The sequence below is a fragment of the Hemiscyllium ocellatum genome, chromosome 30 (genome assembly GCF_020745735.1).
Source record: "Hemiscyllium ocellatum isolate sHemOce1 chromosome 30, sHemOce1.pat.X.cur, whole genome shotgun sequence".
Taxonomy (NCBI): Eukaryota; Metazoa; Chordata; class Chondrichthyes; order Orectolobiformes; family Hemiscylliidae; genus Hemiscyllium; species Hemiscyllium ocellatum.
In genome coordinates, this window is record NC_083430.1 from 3,741,267 (window position 1) to 3,756,058 (window position 14,792).

General features: G+C 44.2%; 1 protein-coding gene across 1 annotated transcript in view; it reads left to right on the forward strand.

The window, feature by feature from the left end:
- Positions 1-1,957: 1,957 nt before the first annotated feature.
- The window catches only part of LOC132829965 (KH domain-containing, RNA-binding, signal transduction-associated protein 1-like), a 28,497-nt gene continuing 15,662 nt past the window's right edge, over positions 1,958-14,792 (forward strand). Inside the window, exons 1-3 of the mRNA XM_060847397.1 lie at positions 1,958-2,080; positions 9,685-9,806; positions 14,295-14,411. Coding sequence (XP_060703380.1) covers positions 1,990-2,080; positions 9,685-9,806; positions 14,295-14,411 — 330 coding nt within the window. The 5' untranslated portion in view covers positions 1,958-1,989. The remainder of the gene's footprint in view (positions 2,081-9,684; positions 9,807-14,294; positions 14,412-14,792) is intronic.

Below are 14,792 nucleotides of genomic sequence, written 5' to 3' on the forward strand. Positions count from 1 at the left end.
CTCAGGTCATTACTTATCTGGATGAGGTGCTAATAACTGGGAAAACTAATAAAAACATTGTGCTTAAATGTTTTTCCAAGGCAGTTATACTCCATACGAGGGGAAAATGGGTGTTCCAAGTACCCAAGTGACCTCCTTGGGCTACAGAGTCATCAAGATCAGGTTCCATAGTTGTAAGATAAAGTGAGGGCTACCACATCTGTAATGGAGCTTAGGTCTTTCTTTGTGTTGATAATTATGACAGGAAATTCATGCATAACCTGGCCTCCATCCTGGCACCCTTACACCTGCTATTCTAAAAGGGGTCAGCCTGAGAAATAGTCTCTGAGTCAAGATGTAGCCTTAGGGAAGTGAAGCAGCAGCTGTCATCGTCTAAGGTGTTGCCACACTGTGATCCCAAGCGAGATGTGGTGCTGGCATGCAATGTTTCCTTGTACAGTATTGGGGTAGTGCTGGCCGAATACCTAATGACCTATGCTTCCCAAACTTTGGCTGATGCAGAATGCAAATACACTCAGACAGGAAAGAAAGGCTTGGCAGTTATCTTTGATTTGAGAAAGTTCCACCAGTACCTTTAACAGATGTAAATTTGTAATAGTAACAGACCACAAACCCCTGGTAGGGCTTCTCAAAGAGGATAAGGCTTTAGGTTGAATTCAGCAGTCGACTCTCATTCTAAATATATAGAACTATAAATTGGAACACCACCTGAGAGATCAAGTAGCAAATGCGGATGCCTTGGGCTGCCTCCCACTGGCAGACTGACAACTCATAAGGGCACCACTGGGAAGTGTCCATTCTGATTTTAAACTTTCTAGACTCCCTTCCGACTGTGGACACAAAAAGATTCCATCCTGGCAAAACTAAAACAGCTGGAGGTGATGGGGAAACAAAAGGGCCATCACAACCAGAATTGAAACCTGCTGACTTGGCTAGACCAGACCACCAGACAGCATATTATGCTGGGGAGCCAGCAAATGTCGCTGCCAGATATCGGCTGAAATCCACCAGTGCCAACTTGGAGTATCTAAAATGAAGATGTTGGCAAGAAGTTAAGCCTGGTGGCCAGGAACAGATGCAGACATAGATGCAAGGTACGTCAGTGCCTAGTGTGTCAAGGACAAAAATTACTGCCAGCAACTCCCCATTCGTGGGAATGGCCAGATAAACCCTGAATTCGATTACATCGGCTATGCTGGTCCTTTCATGACTGTTTTTAGTGATTGTGGATGACCAAAGTGGTTGGAAACGTTTAGAGTTCATTCGTCAGACTGGGACAACAACTGAAAAGTTGAGAGCATCTTTTAGAATACATGGATTCCAGGAGGTGTTGGTCACAAACAACTGGCCATTATTTACCAGCTGGGAATTCAAATATTTCCTAAAGTCGAATATCATTTGGCATATAAGGACTGCCCCATACCATCCATTGTCTAATGCTTCTGGCAGCAAAAACATTAAGGGAGGCTTAAAGTAAGTCTTAGCTTCACTGGGTATGAAACTGTCCCAGTTCCGATTTTATCTTCGGACCATTCCTTATGCAACTAATGGGATAGTCCCCCCTGCCCCTGCCCCTGCCCCTGCCCCTGCCACTGCCACTGCCACCCGGTCTCGCTGTCTTCCTCTTCCCCTCCTCCACAATGGTCGGTGAGGGGCGGGACAAGGTGGTGAAGCAGTAAACTAATTGGTTTCCAGTAGATCGTGTGGAGTTGCAGTTGATGTCAGTTGGTTGACTGTTGGTGAGGAAGCTCTTGATTGACAGTGCAGCTAGCCATTTAGGTATCGGGAAGTTAGAGCGGGAGACCAAGTCATGGAAATGGGTGGTATAATATATGATTGGCAGATATTTAAACGAATAGGTATGTAGAACACCTCTGATCGACAACTAGTTGCCCAATGGGCATCTAGAGGTGGGACCCGGGCCACTAGGCGGGCGGCAGTTGGTGCGCAGGCGCATTATCGCGGTGCGAGGAAGCGGAGTGAGCGGTCATGGCGAATGAGAAATACCTGCCCGAGCTCATGGCGGAGAAGGACAGCCTGGATCCGTCCTTTGTCCACGCCAGCAGGTTGCTGGCTGCAGGTGAAGAGCGGGGCAGTGGCTGGCGCCTTGCGGGCGGGCGGGATTAGGATTTTAAGGCTCGGAGCCGCGATGGCGTCGGCCCCGTGGAGAACAAAGGGTGGAGCGTGGGGGAGGGGTTCGAAACCGATCCTGAAATCCCCGGCCCCAGTCCCCGCTACCCGGCCCCAGTCCCCGCTACCCGGCCCCAGTCCCCGCTACCCGGCCCCAGTCCCCGCTACCCGGCCCCAGTCCCCGCTACCCGGCCCCAGTCCCCGCTACCCGGCCCCAGTCCCCGCTACCCGGCCCCAGTCCCCGCTACCCGGCCCCAGTCCCCGCTACCCGGCCCCAGTCCCCGCTACCCGGCCCCAGTCCCCGCTACCCGGCCCCAGTCCCCGCTACCCGGCCCCAGTCCCCGCTACCCGGCCCCAGTCCCCGCTACCCGGCCCCAGTCCCCGCTACCCGGCCCCAGTCCCCGCTACCCGGCCCCAGTCCCCGCTACCCGGCCCCAGTCCCCGCTACCCGGCCCCAGTCCCCGCTACCCGGCCCCAGTCCCCGCTACCCGGCCCCAGTCCCCGCTACCCGGCCCCAGTCCCCGCTACCCGGCCCCAGTCCCCGCTACCCGGCCCCAGTCCCCGCTACCCGGCCCCAGTCCCCGCTACCCGGCCCCAGTCCCCGCTACCCGGCCCCAGTCCCCGCTTACACCCCCCTCCCCCTGCACTCTTCTGGCGTTTCCTGATATATATTAATGACTTAGACTTTGGCGTACAGGGCCCCATTTGCAGGTGAAATAAAATTTTAAAGCATGGTGTTGTAGAACTTCAAAAGGATGGGGACAAGTGGTGGAGCGGATGGACAGGTGGCAGATGAAGTTCAGTCTGGAGAAATGTGACGAGTTTTTTTTGTTGAAGGCCCTGGAGTGAGACTGTAAAATGAAGGGCAGGAACAGAGGGACTCCTGTATGTATTTGCATAGGGCCTTGATGGTGGCAGGCACGTTGAGAACTCGTTTAACAAGCATGATTTGGAGATGCCGGTGTTGGACTGGGGTGTACAAAGTTTAAAAATCGCAACAACAGGTTATAGTCCAACAGGTTTAAATTGGAAACACGTTAGTTTTCGGAGTGCCGCTCCTTCAAGTGGTTGTGGAGTACACAATTGTGCTTCCAATTAAACCTGTTGGACTATAACCTGGTGTTGTGATTTTTAACTTTGTTTAATAAGGAATTGATAATACCCTAGACATTATTATAGGGGCATATAATTTGGGAGCAGTGTATAGTTGAACTTGGGGTGCAAGTTTGGCCTCTCAGTTGGACTGAGTAGTAGGAAAGTGGACATTTCAGGCAAAAGCCTTTTATCAGGAATGGAGGCAGAGAGCCTCCAGGGTGGACAGATAAGGGTGGGGGCTGCTCCTCAGATGCTGCTGGACCTGCTGTGCTTTTCCAGCACCACTCTAATCTAAACTCTGGTTTGCAGCATCTGCAGACCTCACTTTTGCTTATACAAAGAAACTGGTAAGAGTGCAGAAAAGATTAAGGAAAATTGTTCCAAAGAACAGGACTTTTCTCTGTAAATATATTTAAGAAATTATGACTTTATCTTGAAGGAAAGAAGATTGAGAACATTCTAAATCATGAGAACTCTGGATAGATGAGATAGGGAGTGACTGTTGGTACTCAAAGGATCAAGAATGAGAAGGCTTAGAATTAAATATTTTTCTTGTTTGAAAAGTGAAGGCATCTGGAGAAAAACCTTTCCACTTAGCAAGTGGTTTTGATATGGAATGCACTGTCTGTGGTTCAGGCATGTTCGGCACAGTGGCACTGCTGCCTCTCAGCGCCAGAGACCTGGGTTCAATTCCTGCCTCAGGTGACTCTGTGTGGAGTTTGCACATTCTCCCTGTCTGCTTGGGTTTCCTCTGGGTGATTCGGTTTCCTCCAACAATCCAAAAATGTGCAGGTTAAGTGAATTGGCCATGCTAAATTGCCTATAGTGTTAGGTGAAGGGGTAAATTTAGGTTCGGGGTGGGTTGTGCTTTGGCAGGTCAGTGTGGAATTGTTGGGCCGAAGGGCCTGTTTCCACACTAAGTAATCTAATCTAATCTGAGGCATTTAAAGGGAATTCAAGTATTATTTGAAACAGTCAGCAGGGTTATGTGGAGAAGCTGAAATAGGCACAGTTAAGTTCTCATTTGTAGCGCCAGGGCAACATGATGGGGTGAATTGCTGTGTCTTTCTGTCTAGAAATGTCATGTCACCTGTGGGGTACAATTGTCTGAGACTATAAAACAGATTGTGGTATAGATGACAATACTTAACCAATGCTGTGATGGTTTGAAGCAAACAAAAACACAATATGCTGGAGGTCTGGCAGCAACTGTGGAGTGAAAATTGTCAATGTTTTGAGTCATGTGACACTTCCTGCAGTTATTTATTGCACATTCCATCTTAGCAAATTAAGTCTGAAGATATGTACTAAATTATCAGCTGACAGCATTTGTATTAATGGAAAGTTATGCTGCTTTCCTGTTGAAACAGGAGTACTGGCTTCAGCTTTACTGGAGACTATACAAAGGCAAATCAGTGTTCATGTTCCATTAAGCTAGCTTCATAAGGTTAACTTTTTTATATAATCTAAAAGTTTTTTTTAATGACCCTTAACTTTATGAAGCTTTTCTTGACAGTGCTTTTATTTATCTGACTGATGAGAAGGATTTAGTTGTTGCTTTAGTGTTTGCCACTCTCTGTTTGACTCTGGTTGAGTTCAAATCCCTCTCCAGGTCTGACTCAACGAAGTAGACTAACACTGCAGTACGGTACTGGAGTCTCAGTTGTTAAACACAGGCTCCTGGTCACTCAGGTGGATGCTAGTTTGATTATTTTTAAGAGCAGGGATGTTGTTGGGCTACGGTCAATATGTAACCTTCCATTAATGTATCAAATGGTCAACCAGCACTTAATCATATTGCTGTTTGTGGAGTTGATTTGCAAATTGGCAGTGAAGATCTTTCAGAATTGAGTTGTACAATGTACTATAGAAACATAAACCTGTCGTTCTGCTGAGACTGACTGGGATTTGAATTAAAATGTTCATGAGAATTTTTTTAACAGAATCAGCAGGAACTCTCCGTTAAATGAGAATTTATTTTAGTTTCAGTTATTGCTTTAGGTTACATTAATTTACAGTCAGTTCAGAGAGATGACGGGTGCATTCGTGCAGCAGGCATGCGTAATAAACTTGGGAGAAGATATATCATTTAACTTAATATCTGATTCTAGTAGTGCCTAAAACATAGTGGGAATTTGTGAGGTCTGAAGCAGTGTGCAGTAGCTATCATGTAGGAACAATGAATAATACACAGCATTTGCGGTTTTTTCAAAGACTCGGTGAGTGGTGACCTTGCTTGGCACTTTTCCAAGCTTGAGTGTGAGTTTGCGCCTTCAGAATTTAAAGTGGATAAATATCAAAGCTAGATAAATATAAAAGCAGATCTCTAGGAGAAAGGACAAGTTTTTATACAATGGTGAAGTAAAGATCCATTGTTTTAATCTTGCAATCAGTGCACTATTTTGCTTTCTTTTGGGACTGGGAGCGTCATTAATTTTATGTCACTATGAAACCTTAGTGATATGATTTCATGCTGTGTTGCAGACCAACATAGGTTTTCAGCTACATGGAATTATTTTCTAATTCTAAACAGCTAGTCAAAGTAATCTGGAAACCATTTTAGTCTTGTAACCAGGTTACAAGATCTTCCGCCTGTTCTAGTAGTTATGTCATCTAGGGTAGGCATGCTTTCGGTTCTTGCACGATTTGTGCCAAATTTATTTATATTTCAAATTTTTGGCATTGAGTCACAAAATGCTTTTGTTTCCTGGGGTGTGGATTTGTTTTGGTCTGCTGCAGTTTGTTACACCAGCTTATTGCTTATTTCAATGTTATACCTATCTCTTATACTTAAGATGCCTGTGAGTACAGCAGTGCAAAGCTACATTATTCTGGAGTTATAGACGGTATGATTAATAGGGAAAAGCAATCTAAAATAAAGCATCCAGTTTCCTCCCACACTCCAAAGATGTGTAGGTTAGGTGAATTGCCCATAGTGTTCTGGGATGCATAGGTTAAGTGCATTAGTCAGGGGTAAATGGAGAGTAGTAAGGGGGGGGGGGGGCGGGATCCGGTTACTGTTTTGAGGGTTGGTGTGGACTTGTTGGGCCAGATGCCTGATTCCACATTAGGGATTCTATGACAATATGATAATTAATGGGGTGGAGGAGCAGAGGATCATCGTCTTACAGTATGGACCTGGTGGTCTATTTCCAATCAGTCCACGCTGACCATGTACCAAACTCTAAACTATTCTTGCTTGCCTGCATTTGGCTGCCCTCTACTAGGGAAAGACTTGTCACTCACCTTATCTTTGCCCCTTGTGATTTTTATAAACCTCAAGGTCACCCCTCAACTTCCTGTACTCCAGTGATAAAAGTCCAAGTCTTTCCAGTCTATTTTTATATCTTAAACCCTCTATTCCCAGCAACTTCCTGGTAAAAACCGAAAGAGCTGCGAATGCTGTAAATCAGAAACAATAATAGAAGTTGTTGGCAAAGCTCAGCGGTTCTGGCAGCATCTGTGAAGATAAATCAGTTAAATGTTTCAGAACTGATGGCCCTTCCATTTTTGTAACATCGTAAATCTTTTCCTTCATATGATGGCGCAGTCATACCTGCACACAGTGCTCCAGAAGAGGCCTCGCCAACGTCCTGGACAACCCCAACGCAATGTTCAAAATCCTATATTCAAAGATCTGAGTAATGAAGGCAATCATGCTAAATGCCTTCATAAATGCTCATCTACCTGTGCTGCAAATTTTAAAGAATTATATACCTGAACCCCAAAGTCTGTCTGCTATAACACTATCTAGGGCCCTAACGTTAATTATACAAGTCCTGTCCTGGTTTGTATTACCAATATGCAATATCTCCCACTTATCCAAATTCCCATTATTCTTCAGCTTATTGACCTGTTGATTAAGATCCTTTTGTAGTCTTGGATAACCACCACCACTGTCCACTATACTACCAATTTTGGTGTCGTCTGCAAACTTATTAACTTTGCCTCCTCAGATAGACAAAAGTGGACCCAGTACAGATTCCTGTGGAACAGCACCAATCAGTGCATTCAGTATTTGTGAAGCAAAATTTGAACCCTCATTTCTTTGGATAACCCATAACGTGCAAAAGAAAATTGAACTAACTTTTTTGCACTACCATTACCATTTTGCAACCATTTTTCTTAATGGCACTGTTTTAGGAAACCTTGTCCAAACATCCATAACTGTTAAATGATACCCATTCTTGGTTTTAAGTAGGGTTCCTTAACATTTCTGAAGCTTCTGATAAACAGTTCTTGAAAGCTGGTACAGTAGTTTCCCCCCCCCCCCCCCCCCACCACCAAGTACCCACAGGGGATATGTTCCAAGACCTACTGTGGAAGCCCGAAACTGTGGATAGTAGTGAACCCATATTTACCTTCCCGGCAGCCCCTGGTCCTGGAGGTTTCCTACATTGTGTTTGGGCTGCAGGTGATTGAAACCATGGAAAACGATTCCACTGAAAACAGTTGCCCTGTATTGGGATTAAAGCACAGTTTTTTAAATTGCTGGCTGGAGCTTCTCCACTGATATGCATATATACCAAAACAACCACTGTAGAATGCAAGGTAAATAATAAACAGCTAAAATTATGTATCATCCATGTTCTGCCACGTCTGTCCTGCAGTTTTAAGTCACAAATAACTTCGAAGAAATTTTAAATGAATATGCCATGTCTTTCTTAGGGAGGTTATGGAATGTGTTCATAAAGAACCAAGCAGAAGAAAGTGAGGACTGCAGATGCTGGAGATCAGAGTGGAGAGTGGTGCTGGAATAGCACAGGTCAGGCAGCATCTGAGGAGCAGGAGGGTCTGTTTCGGGCTTAAGCCCTTCACCTGATGAAGAAGTTTTGCCGGAAATGTAGATTCTCCTGCTCTTATTATCTTCTGATGCTGCCTGGCCTGCTGTGCTTTTCCAGCACTACACTCTTGACTCTGATCATCAAAACTTTATAAAATTTAATTACTTATCATTACCCATTTTTGAGGCAAATGGGATTTTTAAAATGAGATTTGGAAATTGCATAAGCGAGCAGCTTGATTGTTCCATGGGAATTGGGTACATTGTTAAACATTAAGTAAGCAAACTCTTCAGTACTGCACTAAACATTACATTTTCCTTATCTGTATTTCTAGAGGACCTAAAAGTTGCTAGGAGATTGTATAGTCTTGGCATGTGATTTTTCTGCCTATTGATTTGAAGTTTGTGCAAGGATCGAAAAGGACTATGGAAGTTAGATTCCATTTTCCTTGTTACTCATCTGGCATAGTAGCAGAAGTAGACAACTCAGCCTGTCAAACCTGCTCTGCCATTCGATTAGATAATGGCTGATCGTTTTGCAGTGTAATTTTCCCAGGTATTCTACATCTGTTAATATCGGCATTCTAAATTCTATCTATTTTTTTGAACCTGTTCAATACTTGACCTTCCACTGAGGTAAAACTCTCCTCTCTCAATAATAAAATTCCTCTCAATAATGTGCAATTTATCCTGAAATTTGCCTCTGGTTCTAAACCCTCAAATGGTTGGAAACAGCCTATCTACGTCCATTCTATAAATAGTGTAAGTTTAAATGAGAGTACCTCTTTTCGAAACTCTCGAACGTTGACCCATTTTCCTTAATCTTCTCTTGCAAATCAGCCCTTCGTTTCAGGGATTAGCCTGGGGGACTCCATCACCCACCATTTAGCAAGCATTTCTTCCTTAGTAAAAGAACAAATCTGAAGACAATACTCCAGATATGGACTCACCAGAGCGTTATACAGTTACAGCAAGACATCTTTACTCCTGCATTCCTGTCCCTTTAGAATGAAGGCCAAAACACCATTAATCTTTCTTATTGCTTGCTGCATCTGCATGCTGGCTTTCAGACCTATAAATAAGAACACCCACATCCCTTTGGGCATCATTTCCCAATCTCTTTCTCCAAGAAATACTGACCTATCATTTGGCGCCAAAGTAAGTAGTTTCACAGTTATTAATGTTATATTAACACCTGCTATATTCTTGCCTATTCACTTAGCCTATCCCAGTAGACTGAAGTATCCTTGTGTCTTCACGAATTATATTACCACCTAGTTTTTGGGTTATCAAATTTGCAATTAATATATTTTGTCTCTATATCTAAGCTATTGATGTAGCTTGTGAACTGTTGTGGTGCCATCACTGAGTCTAGCAGTACCCCACTGTGAACTGCCCAGATCACACTTTGCCAAGATACTGCAAGCTTGGGTCATTCAGCACTGACAAACACCTGCCTTGTTGTCTGCAACTTGCACTTTTGCCATCTCAGCGGCTTGCTGCTCACAAATTGCAATGCATTCAGAGATTTATTGGAAATTGGAATTTTAGTGACAGTTCCGCGACCATTCATATGTACTTTCCTGCAAATTAACTAATTACAAATCAACTTACATGCTGTTTCATCACCACTGTGGCATGTAGAGGAATTTTAATTTAAACTTTTCTCCCTTTAGAAATAGAAAAAGTTCAGAAGGGAGAGAAAAAAGAGGAGGAAAAAAGATTCCTTGATGTCTTGACACAGAAGAGCATAAAGCTTTCTGAGCGTTGTCTGATACCAGTTGCACAATTCCCAAAGGTAAGGCTTCTGATATACTGTGTGTGTCTCAGTTGAATTAGAGTAATGCTTTGCAATGCTTATGCTTTGGCGGAAAGATTCAGTTTCCATTGTGGAGGTGAGATTTGTTCTTGTTACTGTGACTTTTATTTTTTACAGAAAGTTTGACACTCCTGTTTAATTATTTTTTTTCTTTTTTCCTTCTTAACCCCCACACTACTGCCTAACTGCGGTAATGCTTATTTTTTCCCCCGGCACCCATGTTGTGTGTGTGCAGGTATGAGACACAGTGATAGACACAAGTGCATGAATCTTTATTCAGTTTCCACCACCAGGAGGATAGGAAGCACCTGAGTGGCCTGTGATAAGCAGTGCCCTTCACATCAAAGGGCAATGCTGTGTGATCAAACAGTGAAGGGGAGGGCAGAGATTAAATCAAAATAGAGTTGGGGGAAATAATGCACTCCACTCCTTGCAGTTCCCACCTCTCCCTGAATGACTCCAGGGTGTTGGTGGCCACCATGTGCTCCCTCTCCAGAGACATCCGGGCTCTAACATAACCGTGGAAGAGGGGCAGGCAGGACCCCTCCATGGCCCGCTGCCTGGACCTGTTTATGGCCAGTTTGGCCAGGCCCAGGAGCAGACCTACGAGGAGGTCTTCAAACCTGCTCTCCCTCCTCTGTACCGAGTGCCCAAAGATCAGGAGCGTGGGACTGAAGTGCAACCAAAAGCAGAGGTGGTGGTTTTTAGGAAAATCAAAAAGGGAGTGCAAATGCCCACACCCAACTTCAGATGGCGGTGGCCACGTACCAGACGTCTACCACTGCCCTGCTTGCTATGTCCTGCGGCAGCATCCAGTCCAGGCCCCTACCACCTAGTACGCCCCCGACCCTGGTCACACTCGCTGCCACGGCCCTCCCGTCCGACAGCCACTCGAACCTGCGAGTACGGAGGTGTGGATTCCTGAGTAACGGCTCCCTGACGACAGCTGCTACCTCCTACTGGAGGGTAGGTGCAACGTGATTCAACCATGTTCCAGACAGTGATCAGGTCCTGGTAAAAGACCGGCAGTGTCTTGAGGGCGATGTCCAAACCGTCATGGTAGACGAACAGGAGCTGCGTGTCGTAGTTGAGGTTACGCACCTGGTGGAAAAAATACATAGTCAGGGCGCACCACCTAGGAGGACGCTCGACTATTTATTCTTTGTTTCCCTGTCTGTTAAGCTACAATGCTGCTGAACAACATTCTAATTTTATGACTGTGGGAAGATTTGTGCTTTACTCTGTCTGTGACTAGTGTCTGAGTGAGTGTGGAGCGCAGATGGTAAGCAGAATACTATCCTTTGGAGAGAGTGAAATTTCTATAACTTCGAATTGACTGCTGCTTAAATTTATCTTGTGACTCCCAACTTCCTCCAATTCTTCTGGACAGGTGACAGATATCAAGACTCAAAGGTTTGGGGAAAACTCTAATGTTCAATCTGGATAAGTCCCACAAGTTCTACAAAACTTCCTCAGGCTGACTGCGTAACACTGTCAAAATCTTGAGGACAACTGGGCAGAAAACGCCTCCCCAGATAAACATTCTGTCAGCTTTTCATCATGGATTTCAATCTCCCCTAAGCTGAGAGTATCCCAGAGATGTCTAAAGGGGCAGCATGATGGCTCAGTGGTTAGCACTGCTGCCTCTCGGTGCCAGGGATCTGAGTTCAGTTCCATCCTCAGGCAACTGTCTGTGTGGAGTTTGCACATTTTCCCCATGTCTGGGTTTCCTCTGGGTGCTCCAGTTTCCTCCCACAATCTAATGATGTGCACATTACGTGAATTGGCCATGCTAAATTGCCCATAGTGTTCAGGGATGTGTAGATTAGGTGCATTAGTCGGATAAAATGTTGGGTAATAGGGTAGGGGAATGGGTTTGGATGGGATACTCTTTGGAGGATCGGTGTGGGCCTGTTTCCACACTGTAGGGATTCTAGAATAAATTTTGCACTTCCAAATCTCACCTGGCTATGATTGCAGTTGGGTTTGAAAATTGCATCTTGGAACTGTACGTTTTCTCCAGCAGAGTACTTTTAAGGAACTTAATGTTCAAAAAATGACAAGTTTCTGACCTGAAATGATCACAAGAAAGTACGTTTGTGGATAATAAAAAAAAAGTTGTGTGGAAAATAGTGAGGGGGATATAGACAAGCTGGTCAAATGGGCTAATTGGTGGCAAGTGAAATTCAATTTGGATAAATGCAAGATGATGCATTTGAGCACGGTAAACAAGGCAATGGGATACAGATGAATGGTAGGACCATGGGAAGCACAGAGGATCAGAGACCTTGGTGTGTATGTACATGGTTACTGAAGGTTTTAGGACCAGTGGATAAAGTGGTTGACAAGGTATACCAGCCTCTTAACTGAGGCACCGAGTTTTAAGTCCCTGGAGTTTGTGGAAATTTTAATGTTGATTACACCACAACTAGTGTATTGTGTGCCATTTTGGAATCCAGAAGTGGGGATGTGATAGCATTGGAGACCGTGCAGAGGAGATTTACAGGATGTTGCCCAACCTAAGAGTTTCACTTATGAAGGAAGATTGGAGTTATCCTTATAGTAGAGAAGATTGAAGAGGACATGATTGAGATGTATAAAATTGAAGAGCACAGATGGGAAGAAACACTTCCCCTTGATGAGGGAGAATCATTAACCAGGAGGCATAGATTTAGGTGAAAGGGCAGAAGGTTTAGAGGATATAGAGACATAGAAATGTATAGCATGGAAACAGACCCTTCGGTCCAACCTGTCCATGCCGACCAGATATCCCAACCCAATCTAGTCCCACCTGGTAGCACTTGGCCCGTATCCCTCCAAACCCTTCCTTTTCACATACCCATTCAAATGCCTTTTTAAATGTTGCAATTGTACTAGCCCCCACCACTTCCTGTGGCAGCTGATTCCATGCACGTACCACCCTCTGTGTGAAAAAATTGCCCCTTAGGTCCCTTTTATATGTCTTTCTCTCTTCTCCTCACCCCCCCCCCCCGCCAGCCAAAACCTATGCCGTCTAGCTCTGGACGACTCCACCTCAGGGAAAAGGCTTTGTCTATTTATCCTATCTATGCCCCTCATGACTTTGTAAACCTCTATAAGGTCACCCCTCAGCCTCCGCTCCAGGGAAAACAGCCCCAGCCTGATTAGCACCTCATTATAGCTCAAATCTTCCAACCCTGGCAATATGTAAATCTTTTCTGAACCCTTTCAAGTTTGGCAACATATTTCTGATAGGAAGGAGGCCGGAATTACACACACTATTCCAACAGTGGCCTAACCAATGTCCTGTACAGCTGCAACATGACCTCCCAGCTCCTGTACTCAATACTCTGACCAATAAAGGAAAGCATACCAAATCCCTCTTCACTATCCTATCTACCTGCGATTCCACTTTCAAGGAACTATGATCCTGCACTCCATGTCTCTGTTCATTGACACTCCCTAGGACCTTACCATTAAGTGTACAAGTCCTGCTAAGAGTTGCTTTCCCAAAATGCAGCACCTCTTGACTCAGATGGTGGTGAGAATTTGGAGCTCACTGCCTATAAGAGTATAGGGGCAGAACCCCTAAAATATTGGAGAGGTGTTAAGATGTGCACTAGCTATTCCAAGGCTATGGGTCAAATGCTTGATAATGAGATTGGAATAGTCAGGTGGTTTTTGATTGGTCATTACTCCATGCCAATGAGCCTTTTTCTGTGTAGTTGACCTGATTCCAGTAAAGTGCTGCTTTGGTGCTGTACTCTAATGCAAACCCTGAAGTGGCAATAAAACCAAAAGAGTTGCAGATGCTGGAAGTCAGAAATAAAAGCAGAAATTGCTGGAAGAGCACAGCAGCTTTTTGACATGAACTCTGATTTCTCTCCACAGATGTTGCAGCACCTGCTGAGCTTTTCTAGCAATTTGTTTTTATCCCTGAAATGATATTCCAACATTGTGTAAGATATGAAAGAATTGCAGATGCTGTAAATCAGCGGTCCATTCAGTATCCACTGGTGGCATGTTGAACTTAGCATATGTACTTGATTTTTGGTAAGGGAGAAACTATTTATTGCTGATCAGTATACATTAATCTCAAATGTGGACTTCAAGTGTAATTGTGAAGAACTTGCTTAATATACCTTTGGTCGTGTCTCATCCAAACAGACTGTAGACAGTTTTGGAAGACTTGCTGTATCTAGATTGAAGTTCGATGAATCTTTTGTTTCGTCCTCCACTTTGTCAGATGCTTCGATGTGAGTAGGGTGGGGATGCATTGATGTATAAATCACTCATTTTCGGTTGATCTGAGATGTGTACTTCACAGGAAAGGTTGTGAATTATTTCCTCAAGTTGGGTAGAATTAAAAAACGAACCACACTTCATGCGCTCAAGATGTTCCAGAATGCTTTACAACTAAATAAATACTTTTTAATGTAATATTTATTTATAATGAAGTTCTTCATGTAATTTGAAATGCTTTTGTAGTTCAACTTTGTAGGAAAGCTGCTTGGACCTAGAGGAAATTCATTGAAGAGACTGCAGGAAGATACTGGCACAAAGATGTCCATCCTTGGGAAAGGGTCAATGCGAGATAAGTCCAAGGTATGAAAACTTAAAAAGGAATAACTTGATAATTGTGCAATCTGATTAGAATGGCAAATAGGATCAAAAGATTGTGCCTCTATTAAAATGGTTTCACTGATCACAGTTCTGTAGAATTTATGCAAGCTTGTGGAGTTCATATCTGTGCATATGAATGCAACCATTCTGCAAACAAAACTCCACAAACTCAAAGTTGCAATGACATGAGCCGATTCTGAAAGATTTGGACAAGAGAACAGTTATAACTTCTGTTCCTCTGTATGTTTCGTAACCAGTTGCAGTGAGAGCAGATAACGAATGGTTGATAAGCTGGCAATGAGTGAGAAACTGGTAGGAACGTATATAAAGTCTGGTTGAAGATTTGTAGCTCGGGTGTCTGTT